This window comes from Eulemur rufifrons, chromosome 2 (genome assembly GCF_041146395.1).
Source record: "Eulemur rufifrons isolate Redbay chromosome 2, OSU_ERuf_1, whole genome shotgun sequence".
Lineage (NCBI taxonomy): Eukaryota > Metazoa > Chordata > Mammalia > Primates > Lemuridae > Eulemur > Eulemur rufifrons.
The window spans coordinates 38,435,553-38,458,239 of record NC_090984.1 but is presented as its reverse complement, the minus strand read 5'-3'; the positions used below and the strand labels follow the sequence as shown (position 1 = coordinate 38,458,239).

Below are 22,687 nucleotides of genomic sequence, written 5' to 3'. Positions count from 1 at the left end.
GACTTACCAAGACGGCTCCAAGAAATGATTGGTTTGGGATTTCCTGTGGCCATGCATTCCAAAACAACTGTTTGATGAATAGACGTCGTTATATTCTGTGGACCTGCTATTATGGTTGGACTGTGGAAGGATTTAGACTCCTTAGCTTTGGGGAGGAAAGGACAGAATATAAAAATAAATTATAAATAAGATATAATAAATGAAATGAATTAAACGATCTATTCTGAAGTTATAATGTACATTTTTCTTTTTTTAAACAACTTTATTGAGATATAACTCACATGCCATGCAATTCACTCAACTGAGGCATATAATCCAGTGGTTTTTAGAATTTTCAGAATTGTGCAACTATTACCAAATTAATCTTAGAATATTTTCATCACCCTCTAAAGAAACCCCATACCTATTAGCAGTCAATCTCCAATCTCTTCTCTTCATAGCCTGGTAACCACTAATCTACTTTCTATCTCTCTAGATTTGCCTATTCTAGACATTTCATGTAAATAGAACCATATATTATATGGTCTTTTGTGACTGGCTTCTTTTCACTTAGGATAATGTTTTCAATGTTCATATGTGTTGTAGCATGTATCAGTTCTTCATTTTTATTGAACAATAAGAATTGAATAATATTGAATTGTATAGATAAGACACATTTATCCATCCGTCAGCTGATAAACATTTGGGTTATTTTCATATTATTCACTTTTAATTGAGGTTCAAAACATTCATTTAATACTTCCTCTAATCTTGTTAAGAAAAAAGAGAAGTGTGAGAATGCTTTTGTCCCTATCTTTCATACCACAAAGCTAACAGATACTACCTAAAATTAAAGCATAGCATTAAACATAAAACTTCAGACTCTGAATGTTTTTCAAAATTTCTTTTTTTTTTAAACGTTAAAGGATCTTTCAGGAAGTAATGTCTCTTGTGAAAATTAAGCATTCTTTAGTCTTTAGTTCAGGTTTTTTTCTACTACAGTCAAGTAAATTTAAATTTAATCGATATCAAATAAAAAATAGCATCTATGTATAATTCCATTTTAATAAAATATGTATTTGTTTTTTTCATATTTATCTCTCTAGTTTCCCTTCCAGCTATATTTGATGTATGGTAAAATATATACAGTTATGTTCACTGAATGTTAACAATGATAATTTCTGCATATTAGAATTGGGAATGATATTTTTAAAACATTTTTTATACTTTTTCATATTATTTGACATAAAAATTTTGTTTTTATTTTCATAAACATTACTTTTTATAACAAGCACGCGTCATCTTTACAAATGCAAATTATGACATTTCTTTAAACAACAAACAAAAGAATACAAGACTGGAAATAAATATATCTTTATTGACAGTAGACAATTCTGGTGGAAAGAGATGATTGTCATAATCTTTTTTGTACTTTCTGTATTTTATAACTTTTTTTTTTTTTTTTTGGAAACACAGTCTTGCTCTGTCACCCCCCAGCTAGAGTGCAGTGGCATGACCATAGCTCACCACAACCTCAAACTCCTGGGCTGAAGTGATCTTCCTGCCTCAGCCTCCCAAATAACTGGGACTACAGGCATACACCACCACGCCTGGCTAATTTTTCTATTTTTAGTAGAGATGGAATCTCGTCCTTGCCCAGGCTGGTCTCAGACTCCTAACTTCAAGCCATCTGTCCATCTCGGTCTCCCAGAGTGCTAGGATTACAGGCGTGAGCCACCACATGAGGACTGTATTTTATACTTTTAAAAACAAAACTGAAATACAGTCAGCCCTCAGTATCCATGGGTTCCAAATCTGTGGATTCAACCAATTGCAGATCAAAAATATTTGGAAAAAAAATAAAACAATAAAAATACAAATTTTAGACAAAATACAGTATAACAACTATTTACACAGCATTTACATTGTATTAGGCATTAAAAATAATCTAAATGATTTAAAGCATATGAGAGGATGTACGTAGGTTATATACAAATACTACACCATTTTATATAAAGGACTTGAGGTCTGTGGTGTTTGGTATCCAAGGGGGTCCTGGAACCAATCCCCCAGGGATACTAAGAGATGATGGTATTTATAACATAAATATTCAATCTTTCTTAAAGGCAATGACATAACATAACAGAAAATAAGTTAGCCTCTGAAAGAAGAGTTGCCTACTAAATAAAAATGACCATTTTACAAATAGATTACAATAATTTAAATGAAATTTAACTTCTATTTATGACACATGACTACAGCAAGAGGAGAAAAAGTAATAACTGGGCCAATAAAAAAGTCGTAGAAATGTAAAGCCATGCTGTGTGGTACCTGGAATCACAGTTAGAGAGGCCTCCATACTTTTACGTCGGTGGGCTACCGTAGCAGCAACACAACGGTAATTCCCAGCATCCCTCTGGCCAACATCATAGATCTGCAACACTCCCGTTGGTAGGGCAGTTATCCTGTTATACAAATAAAGGTAATTAAACTTTTTGTAGTAGAATTTATATTTTATTTAACATATTCTATGACAGGAATTAATACACTCAACCTTTTTACAGTGCTAGGAGCAATACCACCCTCTTAAAATATTAGTTCGATTCGATTGTTTTCATTTGGGTCACTAAAGCTCTCTAAAACATAAGTAATTCTGCATGATATGGTTTGTGAAATCTATCAATCTAATTTTACACAGAGAGCCTCATCAGACATTCTAGCTTACATTTAGCTAACTGGTGTTCCAGAGCTTACTATGATTTTTTTCAAATCCCTGATTTTTTATCTATTACTATCTATGTATTCTCCAAGATATACCTAGATTTTTTTTTTTTTTTTTTTTTTTTTAGTAATGCACTTCCTTGAATAACTTCTTCCATCTTAGTGCTCCATCATTTTAGCAAATGATTTTTGCCTACTCAGGAGCAGGGCGGGAATCAAACTTTTTGGATTTGCTGCTACCAAGTTCTTGATCCCTATATCAACCACTGTCAGAGCATCAGGTATGTTCGTGTGTGTGTGTGTGTGTGTGTGTGTGCGCGCGCGCGTGCGCGCGCGAAGAGGTGGCTGCGAAGTAGACACAGATCGAGTGGGCAGCTACCAGGGCCTACACAGGAGACCCTTACATCTGTACTGCTCTTCCCAGCAGTGAAGGTATAATTTGGTTTCCAAAAACCTTGGGCTGCCATCTAGATACTCAGATGGCCCCATAGTCAGAACAGATGGCTGAGGAAAGGGACAAAGCAGTAAGATAATTTATTTAAATTCTGATGTGAACCAGGAACCATGCTCCACAGCACAGAGACTGACAATCTAATTCTTTGGCTAAGTTTGAAATGTCTTAAGAGATTGGTTTTTCTTCCTATACAGTCTCACCATGAAGTCTTCATTATCTTTGTATCACCTCCAAAGACAAAAATCTACATTTACCTGTCCATAGTTATAGGCAGAGTGGTCCGATTGAATTCCCATGTTATGACTGCAGGAGGGTTTGATAAAATCTTGCATGCAAATCTAGCAACTCCACCTTCTTGGACTTCAGTGGAAACTGGCTGAACTTCAAATGCAGAAATAGCTATAAGATAAAGTTTGACAAATTCAGAATGAGTACATGACAACCACACTTAGAAATAACATTGTGCTGGATATTATGTATTAGACTTGAACTCCTGCTCAGATATAAGACCAACCTAACTTAACTAGCACAAAGATAACTTTAGTGAAAATTTTTGGAAAAACCAATGGGCAGTGTGGCCTAACTTAAGAAGTCTGGTATTTCCCAGAATTAAATTATAAATAGGTTTTCAAGAAACTATGATTTGGAGAGAAAAAATTAACATAACTGAAATAAAAATAAACAATAATGGCATATATTAATAATTACATACAAAACTGTGTGGTACAAACTTCTAATACTACTATATATCAGAGGAGAGAGAAATAAATAAAGACAAACTAGCCAGGTAAACACCACTTACAGGAGTTGGTTTTGAATTGTCTTTTGAAGAATCCATTAGATTTAGATGACAGGGGAAAACCAGGACATTCCAGATGAAAAGGATAACATGAAGACAGCACAAAGCTAAGAAATGTGCAGCTGTGTTCACAGAATTGTGGGGAAACAGCCAGAAGTATTACAGAATATTTCAGATGAAGGATTCATGGGAAAGCAGAAGGAAGAGGTAGAGGTAAAGCAGATTTGTACCATGGTACAAATTAAGCATCACTGAAGACTTCGTAGCAAACGAGTGTTATGATAACATATTGTCTTGGAAAAACTAATCAGGCAGTATTACACAGGATGGATTGATAAAAGCAGTCCCAAGTAAAAAATCCTAAGCTTGTTTAAATAGGAATGACAGAACTGGGTGGTGGCAGTGAAAATGGAGAGATTGTGGAGATATCTTAAAGAACACAAAGACTTGGTTCTCATTGGACACAGACACATCACTCTGTGTTTGGAATTGGATGAAGCTGGTATTGATGGAGCAGAATGAGAAAGGAGAGACAGAAGACAAATAGTGTATCTGATGAATAAAAGGTAGAGAAACTCAAGAGACTATTTTTAGGCTCATGGATTTTCAAAGTAGAGATAAATCTTGAAGTGTTGATATTTTCTAGAGAGAATTCTTCTTTACCACTCTAGGCAGGCCTCCAGGAAGTGGTCTTCAGTGTCCATAGTTTTGCATTTTGAAGGAGTCCGGACTCCAGGTAATACTGTGGTTTCCCTTCCCTCTACAAATAAGTCTTCCAAGATACAAAGAAGGGGCCCCAATTATAGTCTTACTCTCCCTCCTCAGACTCCAGTTCAAAAAATATGCCTCTATAGTTTATCAATAATAACAAATTATGAAGAAAAATGGAGAGAATAGAGCTAGATGAACTTATGCATCACTAGAATGGAAAAGGTAAAAGGTCATAGAAGACTAACAAATTCTTCCTTGGACTTGACTTCATATATCTGTAGATAGATCACAGGGCTTTAGAGGTATAGGACAAGGCCAGTGAACAATGGTGAAATTATACTTAGGAGGATCTACTTTCAAAAAGGGTGGAGTGGGGTTAAAGTAATACTTGATTTGTGTATGTAACACAAATTTCTGTTTCTTTGAGAACAGCAGTCCTCAAACTGCTATGTCAGTGGATTCTCAAAGTCAAAACCATTTTCATAATCACCAGCCTTTTTCACTCTCTTTTCTCTGGAGTGTACAGTGGTTTTCAGAAGCTACCTAATGGGTGCTATCGCAACAGACAATGCAGAAGCAGATACGTGTGACAGTCCAGCTATCTTCTATTAAGGTAGCCAAAGAGATTTGCACAAAGTAAAACAATACCATTCCTCTCAATAATTTTTTCCTTTAAAAAAGTCATATTAATATGGGATGTATTGTTTTCACTTGAAAATAAATTAATGAATATTTTTCTCAATTTAAATTTCTAACAGTATCAATAGATACAAGCTACATAAATAAAAGTTTTTTGGGGTCCTCAATAAGTTTTTTTTTTAATTTCAGCAAACTATGGGGGTACATATGTTTAGGTTGCCTTTGTCCCACCCAAGTCAGAGCTTCAAGTACACCCAGATTGTGCGCACTGCACCCATTAAGTGTGAATATACCCATTCCCTCCTCCCCCTGACCTGCCCGACACCCGATGAATGTTGCTACTATATGTGCCCGTAAATGCTGATCAGTTAATACCAATTTGATGGTGAGTACATGTGGTGCTTGTTTTTCCATTTTTGTGATACTTCACTTACTAGAATGGGCTCCAGCTCTATCCAGGATAATACAAGAGGTAAGAGTATGAAGAGTGAGACTGAAATGTTGGAGAACCACTATTCAAGAACATCAGGTATGCCTACACAATGAGTGCATTGCGCACCGTCTGGGGAGTGGTAACACTTGAAGGTGCTGACTCGGGAAAGGGGGGGTGGGGGAAAAAAATATGAAACTGTTGTTTTTAACTTGCACTGTTCACTTAATAATTTATCATGAATATTTCCCATATTATTTCATATCATTGTACAAGAAATAATGTATACATTATGAGGACATACTGTATCTAACAAGATATACTGTTAGACTCTTTGATTCTGTAAAATTAAATTGTTATTAATGATAAAAAAATAAAAAAAATAAAAATAATAAAAATAAATAAAAAAAAATAGAACATCAAACTTTAAAAATCAATAGTTTTTCTTTTAATTGCTTCTGTAATCACTTTCTAGGATGATTATCTACAAACATTTTAATTCTGGGCCAAACCTATGAACTGCTGTTCATTTACTAAAGAATTAGGAAATAGATGGTTTTATTCACCTTCAAAATATCATCTTCACATTCAGAACAACCTGATTTTTCAATAACAATGTAAGCCTGTCTTTTTATAATGAACTAAACTTACGTCGAATACATTCATTTTGGAGAGAATTAGGATGTAAATTTCCTTAAGTTTAATGTTTGCCTTATGAAGTATTATGTACTCTTATTATTGATCCCATATTTACCTTTTCCATGTGTGAGGGGTGACCATTAGTTCCAGTTGTTACTAATAATCCAGTCTGTATTCAATTTACAGATTTCAAAATGGGAATTTTGCCTATTCTTTCCCAGCCTTTACCTCTCCAGATTGAAACACCTAATTTACTTTAACTTTTCTTCATGAAGCAGAAGCTCCTCCAGGACTATTTGAACAGTCTCTTTTTCCATTACCTAACAATGAATCAAGCATCCAATTCAAAATGTTTTATCTCATATATATCTGTCTCACATCCGCCGTCTCTGCATCCCTAACAGTCCTCTGTTCAATTCAGACCCTGATCATTATACCCTGCCCAGAAATCTTTCAGGTGCCTCTTAGCTGATACGTCCCCTGCCAGCAATTACCCCCCCCCCCAGAGTGATCATCAAAAACATGGATTTGATTTGTGTTGCTGATGAATTAATTAGTCCCTGTAAAACTCTCTAGCCTCATACAATTACGTTTCACTAACACTGAACTACTTATAATTCTCTGAATACACCATGCTATTTCACATGTCTGAGCTTTATATATTTTATTTTATTTATTTATTTATTTATTGAGACAGAGTCTCGCTCTGTTGCCTGGGCTAGAGTGCCGTGGTGTCAGCCTAGCTCACAGCAACCTCAAACTCCTGGGCTCAAGCGATCTTCCCACCTCAGCCTTTGGAGTAGCTGGGACCACAGGCACACACCACCATGCCCAGCTAATTTTTTTTTTTTTCTATTTATGTTAGGAGGGACGGGGTCTCACTCTTGCTCAGGCTGTTCTCAAACTCCTGACCTCAAGGGATCCTCCTGTCTTGGCCTCCTAGAATGCCAGGATTATAGATGTGAGCCATTGCACCCAGCCCACCTCTGAGCTTTATATGAGCATTTCCTTCTCTCTCAAATATCCTAGGTCCCTCTGTCCACCTGATAAAAGCCTATCATTCTTTAAAGCCTAGTTCATTTATCCTATCCTTTGGGAAGTTGTTCCTGACCCTTTTCTCTGTAACCTCTGTACACTGCAGACCTTCACCACTGCTTTTATCTTATAGTATTATAACCACGTATTCACAAGTCTTTGTCCCTTCTACACTATGAGTTCATTAAGAGGCAACAGTGGGTCACGTTCTTTGCACGATCCCTTAAGACAGTAAATAGCACAGACTTAGCACTAAAAAAATACTTGTTGAACTGAAAGTTTTTGTTCTTTCTCCAATTCTATTAATATTAGGTCTTTAACACAGTAACTAGAATTGAAGGAAGTTCTCCAGGTACAAATACCAAGACTTGGGATGAAAAGAAAATAATGCTTTTTATTATTTTTTGTTATTTTTGTTTGGCTATAATTCCAAATGATGCCCAATATTTTACTGGCATTATTTCTATAGACAAAAATCTGTCCCTTCTATATCAAAAGATTTTTATAAAGATTAAACAAACCAATATATTGAGGGCCCTTTATATATTATAAAACTTTTTATAAATATTATGATTATTAAGAATAAAAATAATCGTTCTGTTGCTGTAATTTTCTTCCAACCATTGAGGCAATTGAGTTTTGTTTTTTGCTTTGAATCTCATTTAATCAATCAAACAATATGCCTCTGAACCACTACCTTTTCTTTAAGCAGTCCCCCTTTTTTCTCAGATGGATAAATCTAGGAAATCCCTAAGATTTTTGATTGTAAAAATTGAACTAACTTTGTACTTTAGGCCAAATGGGCTAGAACTTTGGAGTCACAAAATTCTGAGGACTGAAAGATAAATGGGTATTTCTTAATCCCACTCTGGTTTTCAGTAAGGTATGAAAGCAAGTATAAAGATACATTTTTTAAAATCCTTAAAAATATTATTTAAATTGTTTAACTTTGGGGTATCTTTTGGATAATTTAACCCACTGGCAAAATAATTTTGCCCAGAAAATACCAAGCCACATACTGCTTAGGACTCTCATCAGTATCCCTGAGACTGAAGAAAAAGAGGCCAAGAATGAAAGTAAGTTTCCTTCTTTCTGTTTGCAATCCCTCCATTTGGATAGCAACTCCATCCTCTCTCTTTACCTCTGGGAACTTGATATATCTGCCTCTTCTGTCTCTCACCTCCCACCCCTTATGTCTCATTATGTATCTATCCAGCAGCTATCCACTCTCTCTCCTCCCCACTGGATCAAAACTTCTCTAAAGTTTATACTGTCTATTTCCCCTTCTGTTCTGACTCAAACATCTACTCTGCCTTCTTTTCCCATTATCTTGTTGAAACAGTGTCTATGACATTACACACTCCTTGTTCTCCTCATATTTCTGACTCCTCCTTCCTGTCTCCCTTGCAGGGTCTCTCCCTCCTCTTCTGTGCCCTTCCTCCCAGAGATGCTCTGCTCTTTTCTCTCTCCACAGTCTCCTCTGGTGATCACATCCACTTTCAGTTTTCAACCACATCCAGCTGTTGCCGCTAACTGCCAAATACCTCCCCAGCTTAGGTCACCAACCTCAGAGCTTCATACTCATGGCTCCAACTGCCTACTGGAAATCTTCACCTGGAATTTATAAAAGGCACTTCACACTCATCATGTCCAAAATGAAATCGTCATCTCTCCTCCCAGAGTGTATCTCTAGCCCAGTTTTGTCGCACCACTATCCAGTTACTCACCTGAGCTAGACACTACTGACTCCTCCTGTATTCTCTTCATTCAATCACATGTTCCCACTGATTTTAACTCCTCAATGTATGTCGAATCTCTTCTCTTGTGTTCCTGTGCCCACATCTCTTACCAGAACCATCAGTGGCGCCTTACCTGCGCTCTCTGCTTTCATTCTCCCCTTTCCCCTTCCGAAACATGCTCCAGAACACTCCAGTGTTTGATACGGGTGCATTTGACTCACAAGCAGCTTTCACCTAATTAATTCTAAGGCTTCTGTAGGTTAATCCATTACTTCTAAACCCAATAAAGGAATAATCTCACAAAAACATGTGATTCCAACTGTAAACACTGTCAAAAAGCACTGTGTTTTAGAAACCCTCCTTCTAAATCCTTAAAGAGTAATTTATATTTGGTTTAAACTGCTTAGCCTAGTTACTAGAAAAACTGAATGCATATATCTTTGCTACAACAAAAAGAACAAATATCTTTCTTTATGCCAAATATATATATATTTTAACTCTTTTTGACCAGGTATAGTCCTGACAAACAAATTTGTTGCCTAGTTTTTGCAGGAAAAAAGTAGTTTGGCACCAATTACTTCAAAACCAAACTGTTTATATAGCAAGCATACAATAGTATTTAAACAATCTTAATTAATCATATAAAAACAATTAATGTCTCTGCTATTAAAGATAGTACAACCATAACACAAAGGAAGTAATTTCCATGAATCACATATTAATATCAATCTCATTGTCTTCACATTTACACAATTCATTTAGTTTGTAGTTAATCATGCTGATAGGCTCTGAATCATGCAATTCTTCATAAAATAATGTGCCAGATTAAGTGCCTCCCCAATCTAGAAAAGTATTTTAATCACTTTTAGGAAGATTTTAGACTAACCTAATCTTTTCTAAATTCATTAATTCATTTAGTGCCTCGTCATACTAGGTGGCAAGGATCCGATGAGGAACAAACTAACAGAGGTTCTATTCTCGGGGATCTTTGACTAATGGTGAAGAAAAGCATTTAACTAAATCACTACGCAAGTATATAATTTCAAACTGTGATAAATGCTATGAAGGAAAAGTACAGGTTGAGAATCCCAAATCCAAAAATCCAAAATCCAAAATTCTCCAAAATCTGAAACTTTTTGAGTACTGACATAACTTCACAGGAAATGCTCATTAAGAAATTTCAGATTTCAAATTTTTGGATTTGAGATGCTTAATGAGTGTAATGCAAATATTCCAAAATCCAAAAAAATTTAAACATCTGAAACACTTCTGGTCCCAAGCATTTGACATGAGGGATACTCAATTTGTATTATGAAAGCGTATAGGCCGGGCGCGGTGGCTCACGCCTGTAATCCTAGCACTCTGGGAGGCTGAGGTAGGAGGATCACTTGAGGTTAGGAGTTCGAGATCAGCCTGAGCAAGAGTGAGACCCCATCTCTACTAAAAATAGAAAGAAATGATTTGGACAGCTAAAAATATATATAGAAAAAAAAATTAGCCTGGCATAGTGGTGCATGCCTGTAGTCCCAGCTACTCGGTAGGCTGAGGCAGGAGGATTGCTTGATCCCAGGAGTTTGAAGTTACTGTGAGGCTAACGCCACAGCACTCTAGCACAGGCAACAGAGCGAGACTCTGTCTCAAAAAAACAAACAAAAAAAAAGAAAAACAAAAAAACGTATAACAGAGGTTTCAAGCAATTAAATAAAGACAGAAATAACAATATCTTAATATACATTTTATTGCCAGGTACTCTGTTAAATATGCTACATATTCCAGTTTATTTAATCCTCACAACTATTATTGCCCCAGTTTTCAGTTAAGGAAGCTGAGACACAAGGAGATGATGTAACTTGCTCAAAGTTTTACAGCTATTAATAGTAAGTGGTGAGGCTGAGATCTGAATCGAGGCAATCAATTTCCAAACACCCTATGTGAATTATGAGAAAATTTTGAGATCCCCAAACTTTTTGTGAAAGATAAAAATTATGGGTTCTACTTCCAAGCAATTCTGCTGCTCAGTAGAAGCTCAAGTGCATTGACTTTCTAGCTGGGTAAGAATATATGTTAAATTCCTAAATTTCCAAAACAGAACATCACCTTTAAAACTCCTGCTTAGAAGGATTTAGAAACTATGGCTCTCATCTCAAACAAGAGTATATCTACTTCTAGGAACCTGTTAAAGATAGGAAAGTGTGTAAACTGAGTTAAACTATCTCAGTCTAAAATTTATTTGGGAGTCAATTATTTTTAAAAACAAATCTAATTTTTAAAAACAGTTTACCTAATGAGAGTATTAACTTTTCCTTTATTGTTAATCTCCTAGTTCTAACCCCACATACTTTGTTTTTTTTGAGAGACAGGGGCTCACTCTGTTGCCTGGGCTAAAGTGCAGTGGCATCATCACAGTTCACTGCAGCTTTGACCTGCTGGGCTCAAGTGATCCTCCCACCTCAGTATCCCTAGCAGCTGGGACTACAGGCACGCACCACCACATCCAGCTAATGTCATACAGTTCTGAGGTTTCTGGCCTGTATACGTGGAACATGGGGGGATACAATGGTGCCTGACAACACAGGAGGAGAGACCGACAGGCTGGTGCATAACCATTCCAAATTCTCATTTGATCAGAATGAGAAGAAACTGGACATGTTAAGAAAGACTGGGAAACTGTAAAATTAGGCCAGGGATTAATAACAGAAACAACTTCAAATATCTATTCATCTTGATTTTTTAACGAATGGCTCAGACTTAAAGCTGTCCTTAAGATTTACAGAAATTAACGAATGGCTCAGACTTAAAGCTGTCCTTAAGATTTACAGAAAGACATCCTTGACTTTCTATAGTATAGCAAGCTAAAATAATAGCAATGTATAACATGTATGATTAGCAGAGAAAAGGGTTTCTTACTTTTAAGGCTGTGCTAGACTGAGCTTGGGAAAAAGTATTTACTGTTTTTCCAAGTTTAATTTATTCTCATTTCTTCATGACAGAAATAAAGGCACTAGAAAACTGAGGTACAGGATGTTTCTGAAAAGACATCTTGGCCTTAGCTGTGTAAAGAAAATCAGGAATCAAATCCAGTACAATCCAGCATAATTTAGGTGTATACGGGGAGGCGGTACAGCAGCACAGCTCGTGGGTAAGAGATATTGAATATTAAAACCCATAGATCTGGGTTAGAATCACAGCTTTGCACTAATGAGCTGTGTGTCCTCAAGAAGTTACTCAACCTCAAGGCTTAGTATCCCTCAGTAAAATGAGTCTAATACTACTTCCTAAGCATACTGTAAGCACATTAAATCATATATACATATGCACATGTGTACACACAGAGTGCAAGAAGGTGAGCACGTAAGCAGACACTGCTTGGCACCTAGTACACTCCTAGCAGCTCGGCAAAAGGTGGTAATAGTAATAGAACGTCTTGCTGTGAAAACACTGGTTTTGCTTTCAGAACAATGACTCAAAGTCAAACAAAGTGACTCTTATACAATAAAAACAAACTTTAAAGCCTGAGCAAAAAAGGCAGAAGTATTCTAACACATAAAATTTTCTTGTTCTTTTTTACTAAGCCAGATTTACATAACTTTTACATAAAGGTACATTAAAATGCAGAGAAACATGAGTAATTTTCCGATTTTGAATGTGCATAGATAAATTATTTGAAGAAGATAAAATCTACTACTTCAATGATGAAATAATGGGAGATGGATTACAAAGAGATAAGTAATTAAGGTCAGATCTCTAGTGGCAGGATTATGCATTATGGTTATTTTTATTTTTTACTTATGTTTTTTTCTACCTACAAAATATTTAATTAAGAAAAATGAGTGATATTTTAAAAAATTATATATTCCTATATGGGGCATGGATTGAAGGCAGAGTTTGTATGCATGAATTTTCTACTGTTACCCCACTTCCTGATAAAATCCCTCACCTTTAATTTACATCTGCCTTTTTAGTTCTCTTACCTTCTCTTTCTTTGGGTAGACAACACCTATGATCAATGGATGCTTGAGTCTCTCCCTAACCAGTGCCCTAAACCTGAATGAAAATCACAAGAAAAAGAGCATCTGAAAAAAAACCACTTTTCAATTAAAAGAATAAATTACATGAAATTTTCTATCAAAACTTAGAAATTTTAGAAAAGCATGCAAATATGAAATACCCATCTCATGGTAGTCCCTAAACTTTGTTTCCCAGCAAGTACTTGTTTTTCTGTTTGATTCTTTCTAAATGGGGCATTAAAGTGAGTAAATGAGTATGTCCTTTATAATAAACATTAGAGCCCTCTAAAACTTTAGTTTGAAAACTATTTTCAGCATTATCAAAATATCTTTCACTTATTTCAATGGCAAAACACCTCATGTCCTTATGCAAATCTCAGCTTACTGCCTAATATAGACTTTGTTTCTGCCAGTGAGGTATGACTTTACAAGTCTACAGCCTCCTTGTGAAATCTGACCTCTTTTTTTCCTCCACAGTCAGTGCTAACATAAACTAAGAGCCCCACAAGAAGTCATTAAAGCAGTGCTGTTAAGAGGCCAGAGCTCTATAAAACAGGCAAGAAACAAGGTCTTGAGAAACATGCGCTGTCCTCAAAAACAACCTTGCAAACACAATAAATGTAAGTGCCTATTTTATTTGCGACTTCCTCCTCTTCACCTGTCTACTTAATCGTTTGTCTCTATGATTTATAGTTAGAAAAAAAAACAGATTAAAGATGCCAAGATGAATATGTTCCCCAAAGTTTTATTTGATCAGAAAGCAACATACATATCATTCTACGCTGGAAATGGATGGCTAATTAAACTAAAATGCCAATATTAGTTTGCATACTAAACTCATTTAATAACTATTAAACTAATATGCCATTCATGCTTCTAGAAAGTTGTAATGAATGCTTAACATATGATTTTAAAACTAATTAAAAATTATGAATACACAGTCTGAAATTACATGCCATCCAACAATTTAAAATTAAGTTCACAGACTATAAGCTAATGTTAAAAAAAAATCAGTTTCTTTTTTAAATTGCATCTAAAATATTCTTTAACTAAACAGAAAATACTGAAGTTAGAATCTTAATGCAGCGTTTAAACCAGTGGTCCTAACACTGCAGTTCAACCGGGGGATCCCAAGGCCTCAGCTGCTAAAGGACCACACCAGCTGCTACTGCCACACCCGCTCCTTGAGGAATCCTAAATGGCAGGGAACGTGGGCAGCATCACGTTCCAGTGCCTCTGTGCTGTCCCCACTGTCTCTCAGTCACCAATCGGTAGCTTTGGGAAAATCTGTAAGTAGCTCATCAAGAATACAGAGAGATTCCTAACACCAACTCTCAACTGTCCACAATTTCAGAGTTCATCGTTGAGTTTTATATGTATTAACCTAAAGTTTGTTTCTGTGGCACTGGTTTTTCAAACCAACCACACATTTTGGTATACTTCAGGCTTTACTAATGAAAACACAGTTGCAACTCCTTTCCTCATCAGGTCTGATTCACTTTGAGTCTTCCAACGTGAAGACTGACGTGCAACTGAACATGAAGTGAAACTGAGAGATCTGGCCCCATCGTTTAGTCACAGCATCAAGGTATCAGTAGATGAAAACCAACCAATGAACAAGTTTCAAACAGAAGTTGAAAACTTATTATATCCTTAAGACTAGGCAAGAAGCTACTCACACTTTTGCCTAAGTCATTTAACAGAAAAAGTTTCATCTGTTTAATAAAAATAATGTAACAAAACAGATGCAATCACTATGTCTTGGATGCCAACTGCTTTGTACGGTTCCATTAAGAATACAATAGCTATTCTATAAGTGGTTTATTACCAGACTTCTAGTGAACACGTTATCCTGCTGGAATCTGTGGCAACTCTGACAACCACGTGCTATGAAATATGTTTGCCTTTCAAAGCAAATGTTTAAATCAAAATATGTGACCAAATAAACATAAATAAAATGAGGGCCTAGAAACTTTATAACAAAGTTGGGAACCAGGGACTTTCAGAAATGTGCCCTATATGCAAAGTTTCCATAAACTAGATTATTTTCCATTATATTTCTACTGTAGTCATATGAAAAGACACCTTTAATAACACCTCAGAATTCTTTGCATCTTTAATATTTCAACTTTTCTCTGCCAAATGCCAGACTTCGGACTGCCTATGCTCAGTTTACTTGGCTGAAAATAGTGTGACACAAGGCTCTTCAAGTCCCCTCCTGGCAGCTGGGCCACTTGTTGCTGTTCAGTAACTGTCTTATTAATCTCATGAATAACCAGTTTCAAGAATTCCCTAACTTTCCAATTTATGCAGGTCCGCAGCCACTTTTACCCTAGATTGTAAATTCACTGAGTTCAGAGAATATTTCTTACTTGTCTGTGTGTTGCTAGGAGCCAAGAACAGTGCCCTGCATACAACAGGCATTCAATAAAGGTTTACTAAATGACCTCAACAAACCACATCACCATCTTCCTTCTACTCACAATAGAAAACTCTTCCTCTTATCTCCCTGAGAAAAGTAACAGAATTTTAGCTATATCACTCTCCCTCCACTCTGTAACTCTGAGCAAATTTCTTATTCATCCTAAACATGTTTTGTTCTATAGAGTTCTTAAAAGGGTTATTATGGATTACATAAGGAAATACATGTAAAGTGCTTAACATATTGCCTGTAAGACTAAAAGCACTCAATAAATTTTAGCCATTTATATTATCTTATTAGACATTAACACCACCAATTTTTTTTCCTTACCACCTCTAAATCTCTGCCTCTCCACCTAGCTTCTCTCCTGGTTCTGAGTAAGAAGCAAATTCCAACTTGCACCAAGGTTAACCTTCTCCTGCTGCTCTTAATCCCATCCCTGCCTACCTGCTCTGGGCCCTTATTCCATTTATTATTCCCATTCTTTTGCATCACTCTCTCTTTACTAGTTTCTTCCTCTGTGCCTATAAATGTACACCTATCTTCCATGTACTAAAACATAGCACCTAGATCTCAGGCCAAGTTAACATCCAGTCAACCTCTCTTCTTTCACTTTAGTTCTTCTTGAATGACTCCACCCACCCTATTCTTTTCTTCCACTGGGGTAGGGCAGAATGGAGAGGAGGGAGAGGGAAGGGCCACAGGTGTATTTACATGTAGGATTCACCAGCTTCCCGGGAAAGGATTTTACCTTAAGAGAAGAAACAATGCTTATGAGTTTGGTTCAAAAACAATGTGCCAGTTTAGATGGAGTATTGTGTCAGAATTTGTGGCTGTCTGACTCTCACATTAGGCCAGTCATCAGGACTCATGAATCATGCCTATATGGAGGAAGAGAGGGGATGGGGGATAGGGAGTGAGGGAGAGAGTGGTAGGGGAGAGAGACTCATTTGGGGTGTTGGCTAAAACTTCTGAAAGCTATAACAAGACCACTTCCAGTGGGAGAAACAGGGGCAGAGAACACAGCTATGCCCACCATTTGGGCATACAGTAGTAAAAGCTGGAATAGAGCACAAAAAAATATAGCTCTGCTCTTTCCTCTCTTCTCACTGCTGCACTTGACTATACAGAAAATAAAGCAGAATAAAAACAAAATGGTAGTGCTCTTCTCAGCAACTGCTGCCATGTCTTCCAGTTTTAAAGAGTCTTCCCAGAGCCACGGTTCAGTGTGCCCCATCCACCTTCTATTAGGTAATTAAGTACGAAATGTCCAAATTCCTTAAATACTAAGTTTGACGGTTGACATCTCTGACATTTTCACTTTGACACTTCTTGTTATATTTATATTGTGAAGGTACATCCTCATTCTTTCAAACGCATGGTTTTTGGCTTGTGATTATCTTTCAGATTTTTTTTAGAGCAATTTTTGTGCAACCACGGATAAGTAAAAAATTTGTGTTACTCTTGAATATGAGTTCCATTGTGGAACCAATGCTGCACAGATAGTTCAAATTATTAGCAAAATGTTTTGGAAGGATATGGCTAATGAATGCACAGTACATCAGTGGTTCCTGAAGTTCCATTCTGGTAATTTTAATCCTGAAAATGAGCCACATGGGCGACCTGAGACCAAGGTAGATAATGATGAGCTGAAAGCTGTAGTGGAAGTGAATCCATGTCAATTTATGCATGAATTAGCAGCAAGGTTTGAAGTTGCTATTCCAACAATATTGGACCATTTGAAACAAATCAGCAAGATAAAGAAGCTGGATAGATGGGTTCTGCCTGAATTCTCGAAGCTTGCCTTTCTTTGCTGTCACGACATAAAGGCAAACTATTTCTACACTGTATTGTTATGTGTGATGAAAAATGTATTCTTTTTGACAATCACAAGTGTTTGACACAATGGCTGGATAAAGATGAAGTGCTGAAAGCAGTCCAAAAGTGAATATACACCAAAAAAGCTAACGGTGTCTCTCTGGTGGTCCAGCGCTGTTATTATCCACTACAGCTTCATGAAACCTGGTCAACAAATTACAGCAGATGTCTGCTGCAACCAATTAGACAAAATGATGAGGATGCTTATGATTAAGCAGCAGAGACTGGTCAATAGAGACAGGCCAATTCTCTTGCAAGAAAACCCAAGACCACATATTGCACAAACAACGCTGCACAAACTACAGAGGCTAGACTTGGAAACTGTCATCCACCGTATTCACCAGACCTTGCACCAGCTGACTACCACTTCTTCTAGGCTTTGGACCACTTCTTGCAAGGAAACATATTCAATTCTCAACAAGCTGTGGAAAACGCCTTTGGTGATTTCATCACCACTTGCTCTCCAGGCTTCTTGGCTGCTGGCATAAACAAGCTACTGTTAAGATGGCAAAACTGTGTTAACAGTTTAGATGCATACTTTGATTAATTGTACTGCTTCTTGTTTGAGATATAATGAACTATCGATTCAAAATCAGACATTTCATATTTAATTACCTAATAACTTGATATTACAGGATTTATAGAGCTAACAGAAATTACTGCTGTAGCTAAAGCCATTGCAGCAATAAAAAAAGACCCTCCTCAAATGATACTTATCCTCAATGGTATGCTTCAAACTATACATAAGATAATTTTCAATGGCAAGCTTACTGAGGCCTGGGCTTAACCATTAAACTGAGGGCTGTTTTTGGTGTTTTCCTATACCTTTTCACCTTCTGACACTCCTTCCAATGCACACTCAACAAAAGAACAAGTGTCATTAACTTGACATCTGCCTCCTAAAATGTTCAAGGAGCCCAAGAGCAAGGAATTAGCAGTGATTTCCGTAGGCCTACAAGTCATAGTGCTTTATGTATTAATATAACTGCCTATCATTAAATGTCTACCAAAATGAAATTAACTCACAATTAGTTATGATGGCAGTGTGGGAAACTATTAAGTGCTTAGTGGGAAACAAGATCTAGAATGAGACTACAAATGACTTAAAATCAGCCCAAACTTTCTTATAAATCTTTTCAACATCATTACTACTTTGTATGTTTGAATTCGAGCCCATAAGGAGGCAATGACCTGTTTATATATGTATGGAAATACATGTATCATAAATCACAGAAATGTACTTAGAGACTAGATTAGCCAGCAGACACACGCCTGTGAAAAAGGATGAGGACAGTTATATTTTCGTTGGTCTAAAGGGCTGTAGACAAATCAGTAGAGCAGGGAATGCTTCCTCCAGGAACTAGCATGAATACATTAGGAATTCAGTGAATGTAAAAAGGATGGGCACCAAATATACAGAAAAGAGAAGTGGTAGACGACCATAAAGACAGGAAGTTTTGCCCAGGCCAGCCCTGTCCTTATATGTAGAATAAAAAGCTACATCCTATTATAAAATTTATATGAAAAGGCAAAGGAACTGGAATAGCCAAAACAATTTTGAAAAAGGAGAACAAAACTGAAGGGCTCACACTGTCTGATTTTGAGACTTACAATAATTTTAAAAATTATGATTAAGCTACAGTAATTTATTATGATAAAGCCATGGTATTAGCAAAAGGACAAACACATAGAGCCATTAAACAGTAAAGAGAGTGCAGGAATTAATCAATACAAGTATGTCAACTGGTTTTTACAAAGTTATAGAAACAATTCAATAGAGAAAGGATAATCTTTTCAACAAATCATGCTTGAAGAACTGAACATCCATCTACAAAAAATTAATCTCTAAAAAAATGAATCTTGAACTATACTTTATATCTTATGCAAAAAGTAACTCAAAATAGGCCAAAGACCTAAATATGAAATGTAAAACAATAAAACATTCAAAAGAAAACAGAAAAGTATTTGTGCCCTTGGGTTAGGCAAAGAGGTCTTAGATATGACACAAAAAACACATAATCCATAAAAGAAAAAATTGATAAATTGAACTTCACCAAAATAAAAAAGCTTCTGCTCTTCAAAAAATACTATTAAGAGAATGAAAAGACAAGCCATAGACTGGGAGAAAAAAATCTGCAAATCACATATCTGACAAAAGATCTGTATCCGAAATGTGTAATTAACTCTCAAAACTCAATAATTAGAAAACAAATAACTCAGTAAAAAATGGGCAAAAGATTTAAACAGACACTTTACCAAAGAAGATACATGGGTGGCAACCAAACACATAAAAAGATATTCCACCTCATTAGTCACAGTCATAGGGAAATGCACATTAAATCCACTATACACCTGTTAGAAGGGCTCAAATTAAAAACACTGACAATACTACGTGCTAGTGAGGATGTGGAGTACCTGGAATTCTCATACATTGTTGGTGGGAATGCAAAGTGGTACAGTCACTTTGGAAAATAATTTGGTAGTTTCTCATAAAGTGAAACATATACGTACCATATGACCCTGTATTCTCATCTCTAAATATTTACTCAATAGAAATGAAAGCTTGCATTCACACAAAAGCCTGCAGAGGAATGTTTAGAAAAGCTTTATTCATAATTGCCCAAAAACTGTAAATAATCTAAATGCCCTTCAAGTGGTAAATGAATAAACTGTTAAATCCATATAATGAAATATACTCAACAGTAAAAAGGAACAAACTATTGATATGACAACACAGATAAATCTCAAATGCATTATGCTGACTAAAAGAAGCAAGATCCACAAGGCTATATAATATATAATTCCATTTATATGCCATTCAGGAAAATGCAAAATATAGGGGCTGCCAGTAGTAAGGGGAGGGAGGGGGTATGAATACACAATGCAACATGAGAGAATGTTTTGGGAGTGGAGAAACTACTCGACCCTAATTGTGGTGATGGTTATATGACTATACACATATCAAAGCTTGAACAACTGTAGATCACAAAAAATGAGTTTTACTGTATGTAAATTAAAAAATAAATTTCAAAAGACTATGTTCTTTAAAAAACAGAAAAGGTTTTTTGTTTAATTTTCTAACCACTCTTAAGGAATAAAAATTATAAATTAAGCAGTATGACAGCACACACGGATTTTGAAAGCTGAATCCTGGAGACTCTCTTCACCCCATCTGTGAAGTCTACGCTGATTTTCCCAAGTAGAACTAGAGAACTTTTTCGTACTCCCAGGACCTTAGAATACCCTGTTTGCTTCCTTGTTTGTTTCATCAGCTCTACTTTCTGCTCCCACCCACAAGATGGGGCCTATATCTCTCCATCTTTGCATTTCTGGTATAGCATCACAGATACAAAAGACACTCAACAGATATCTGATAAACACACAAATAAAATTTGCCCTATGGTACATATACATTCAGTTCAGTCTCCACTTATCTAGAGTATATACTAATAGTATATTGTATACATAATGATAATCTGCAGGGCTACAAGATATGTCAACTAAATTTAAATTATCTTTATAATACCATACATGAAGCATACATAAAAATATTTATCCTAATAATGAGAAATGTATCTATGTTTCATTTCTAGTTATTAGAGAAACAGGAAGAGTCAGAAACTTAGAGCCTCCTATTCTTCTACCTATGGAAATGATGCAAGAGTAGTCACACCTCTGCTGAGAAGCTAGAAGAGCTGGGAGTCAGTAGGCATTACACGCACATGTGCAAACACACATACCTGAAAAACCAGCCCTTCTTGAGTGGCCCCGCGTAACCCTCTGCCTCTTGATGCCACCAGCACGTGTAGGATTGCAATTTGGGCACAGACCTTTTTGCAGGCTGCTGACCCAGCACATCCTGCAGAAACATGTCAGTTCCTAGGCCCCCTTACTTTCCAAGCCCATCTTGAGGAGTCTCATAATGTTCAACCTGACACAGATTCCACCAGGCCAGACTTGAAATTATTTAGAATGTAGTCTTAGAACCAACTGGTTGTTCCAAGGAATCTCAAGTGAGAAAAAGATTTTCCAGAGTGGCTGTTTGACCAAGATTGTCGAGCCTCTGAGAGCTCCTTCAGAATTAAACTGCACTCCTGAGTGCTAAAATGAAAGTGCACTGTTTTGCTCATGCATCTGTGCCACACAGATATTTCCACTCTCCTAAAGCAGAGCAGAAATTATAGTGAATTAAGATTTATAATGTTGAACTCACAACCACTTCTCCTAACATCTTCCTCTGTAGTTGAAGTACAGTTCTCTTCAGCTACACCTTGGCTTACGTACCCTAAAGAGATGGGCAGTAACTAGAGATTGACAGACAACTAGGGCAGCTTCTCAGGACCAGATCATGAAGAACACTAGAAATAGATGCTACAAGAAGAGTCTGCCTTGGTAGGAATTTAAGGAAGATGCTTGAAATGATGAAAATCACACACCTAAGCAAAATAAATATGAGCAGGTTGTCAATGAGAAAAATCCAGGAAAATAAGTTTTTGATAATCATTAAACTGTCATACAATTAACACCAACATTCTTTCTCTTTAAAATGAAAATAAACCACTATTTACTTTGCCTTACATCTTTCCCCCCTGTTTCTTGAGTTTAAATTTTTAAAAAATAATCAGTCTCCATATGGTCCTCTCATAATCTAGACAGAATCCTGTTAGTTTGGGAGTAAAATCTCATCTCACTTTGAAAGACATCCCCAACTGGGATTTTCCTCTTCTCAAATTATCTGTCTTCCCAGCAACAGTGTGTGGCCACAGAAGTGTATGAGACATGCTAATGCATTTATCAAGTGATTATTCTTGGCCCCTCCGCTGGCAAAAACAAGCAGGAAACGGTACAGAAAAAACATGCATAGTAAGCCACATTAACCAGCTTCAAAGCTGTTCAACTTGTGTGGCTCCTATGAATTCAAGGGGAAAAGAAAAAGTGTCATTGCTTTGTCTTTACCAGGACCCACTTTCCCTTCAGCCATTTGCCAAGTGATTGCCTTATATTGCCTAATCCAAGAGATGCCTTTCTTCTGCCTTGTTGTCATTCCATAAAGAATTAGTTCTGCTTAATAGCTCAACTGTGCAGGAAGAACATTCCATGCAATTTTACACTTTGCATCAGTCACAGAAACAGAGGATCAAGAAAGCATTAAGAAGAGTGAGGTTTTGTAACAAAATTCATGTCACTTAGCAACTTCATCCGTGTAGAAATTTATAATGAGAAAAATCACAAAA

General features: G+C 36.4%; 1 protein-coding gene across 1 annotated transcript in view; it reads right to left on the bottom strand.

Moving 5' to 3' along the window:
* The window catches only part of PRTG (protogenin), a 122,704-nt gene that overhangs the window by 61,243 nt on the left and 38,774 nt on the right, over window positions 1-22,687 (bottom strand). The window contains exons 3-5 of the mRNA XM_069492034.1: window positions 3,409-3,553; window positions 2,311-2,444; window positions 8-145 (exon numbers count right to left, since the gene is read on the bottom strand). Of these exons, the coding sequence (XP_069348135.1) occupies window positions 8-145; window positions 2,311-2,444; window positions 3,409-3,553 (417 nt within the window). The remainder of the gene's footprint in view (window positions 1-7; window positions 146-2,310; window positions 2,445-3,408; window positions 3,554-22,687) is intronic.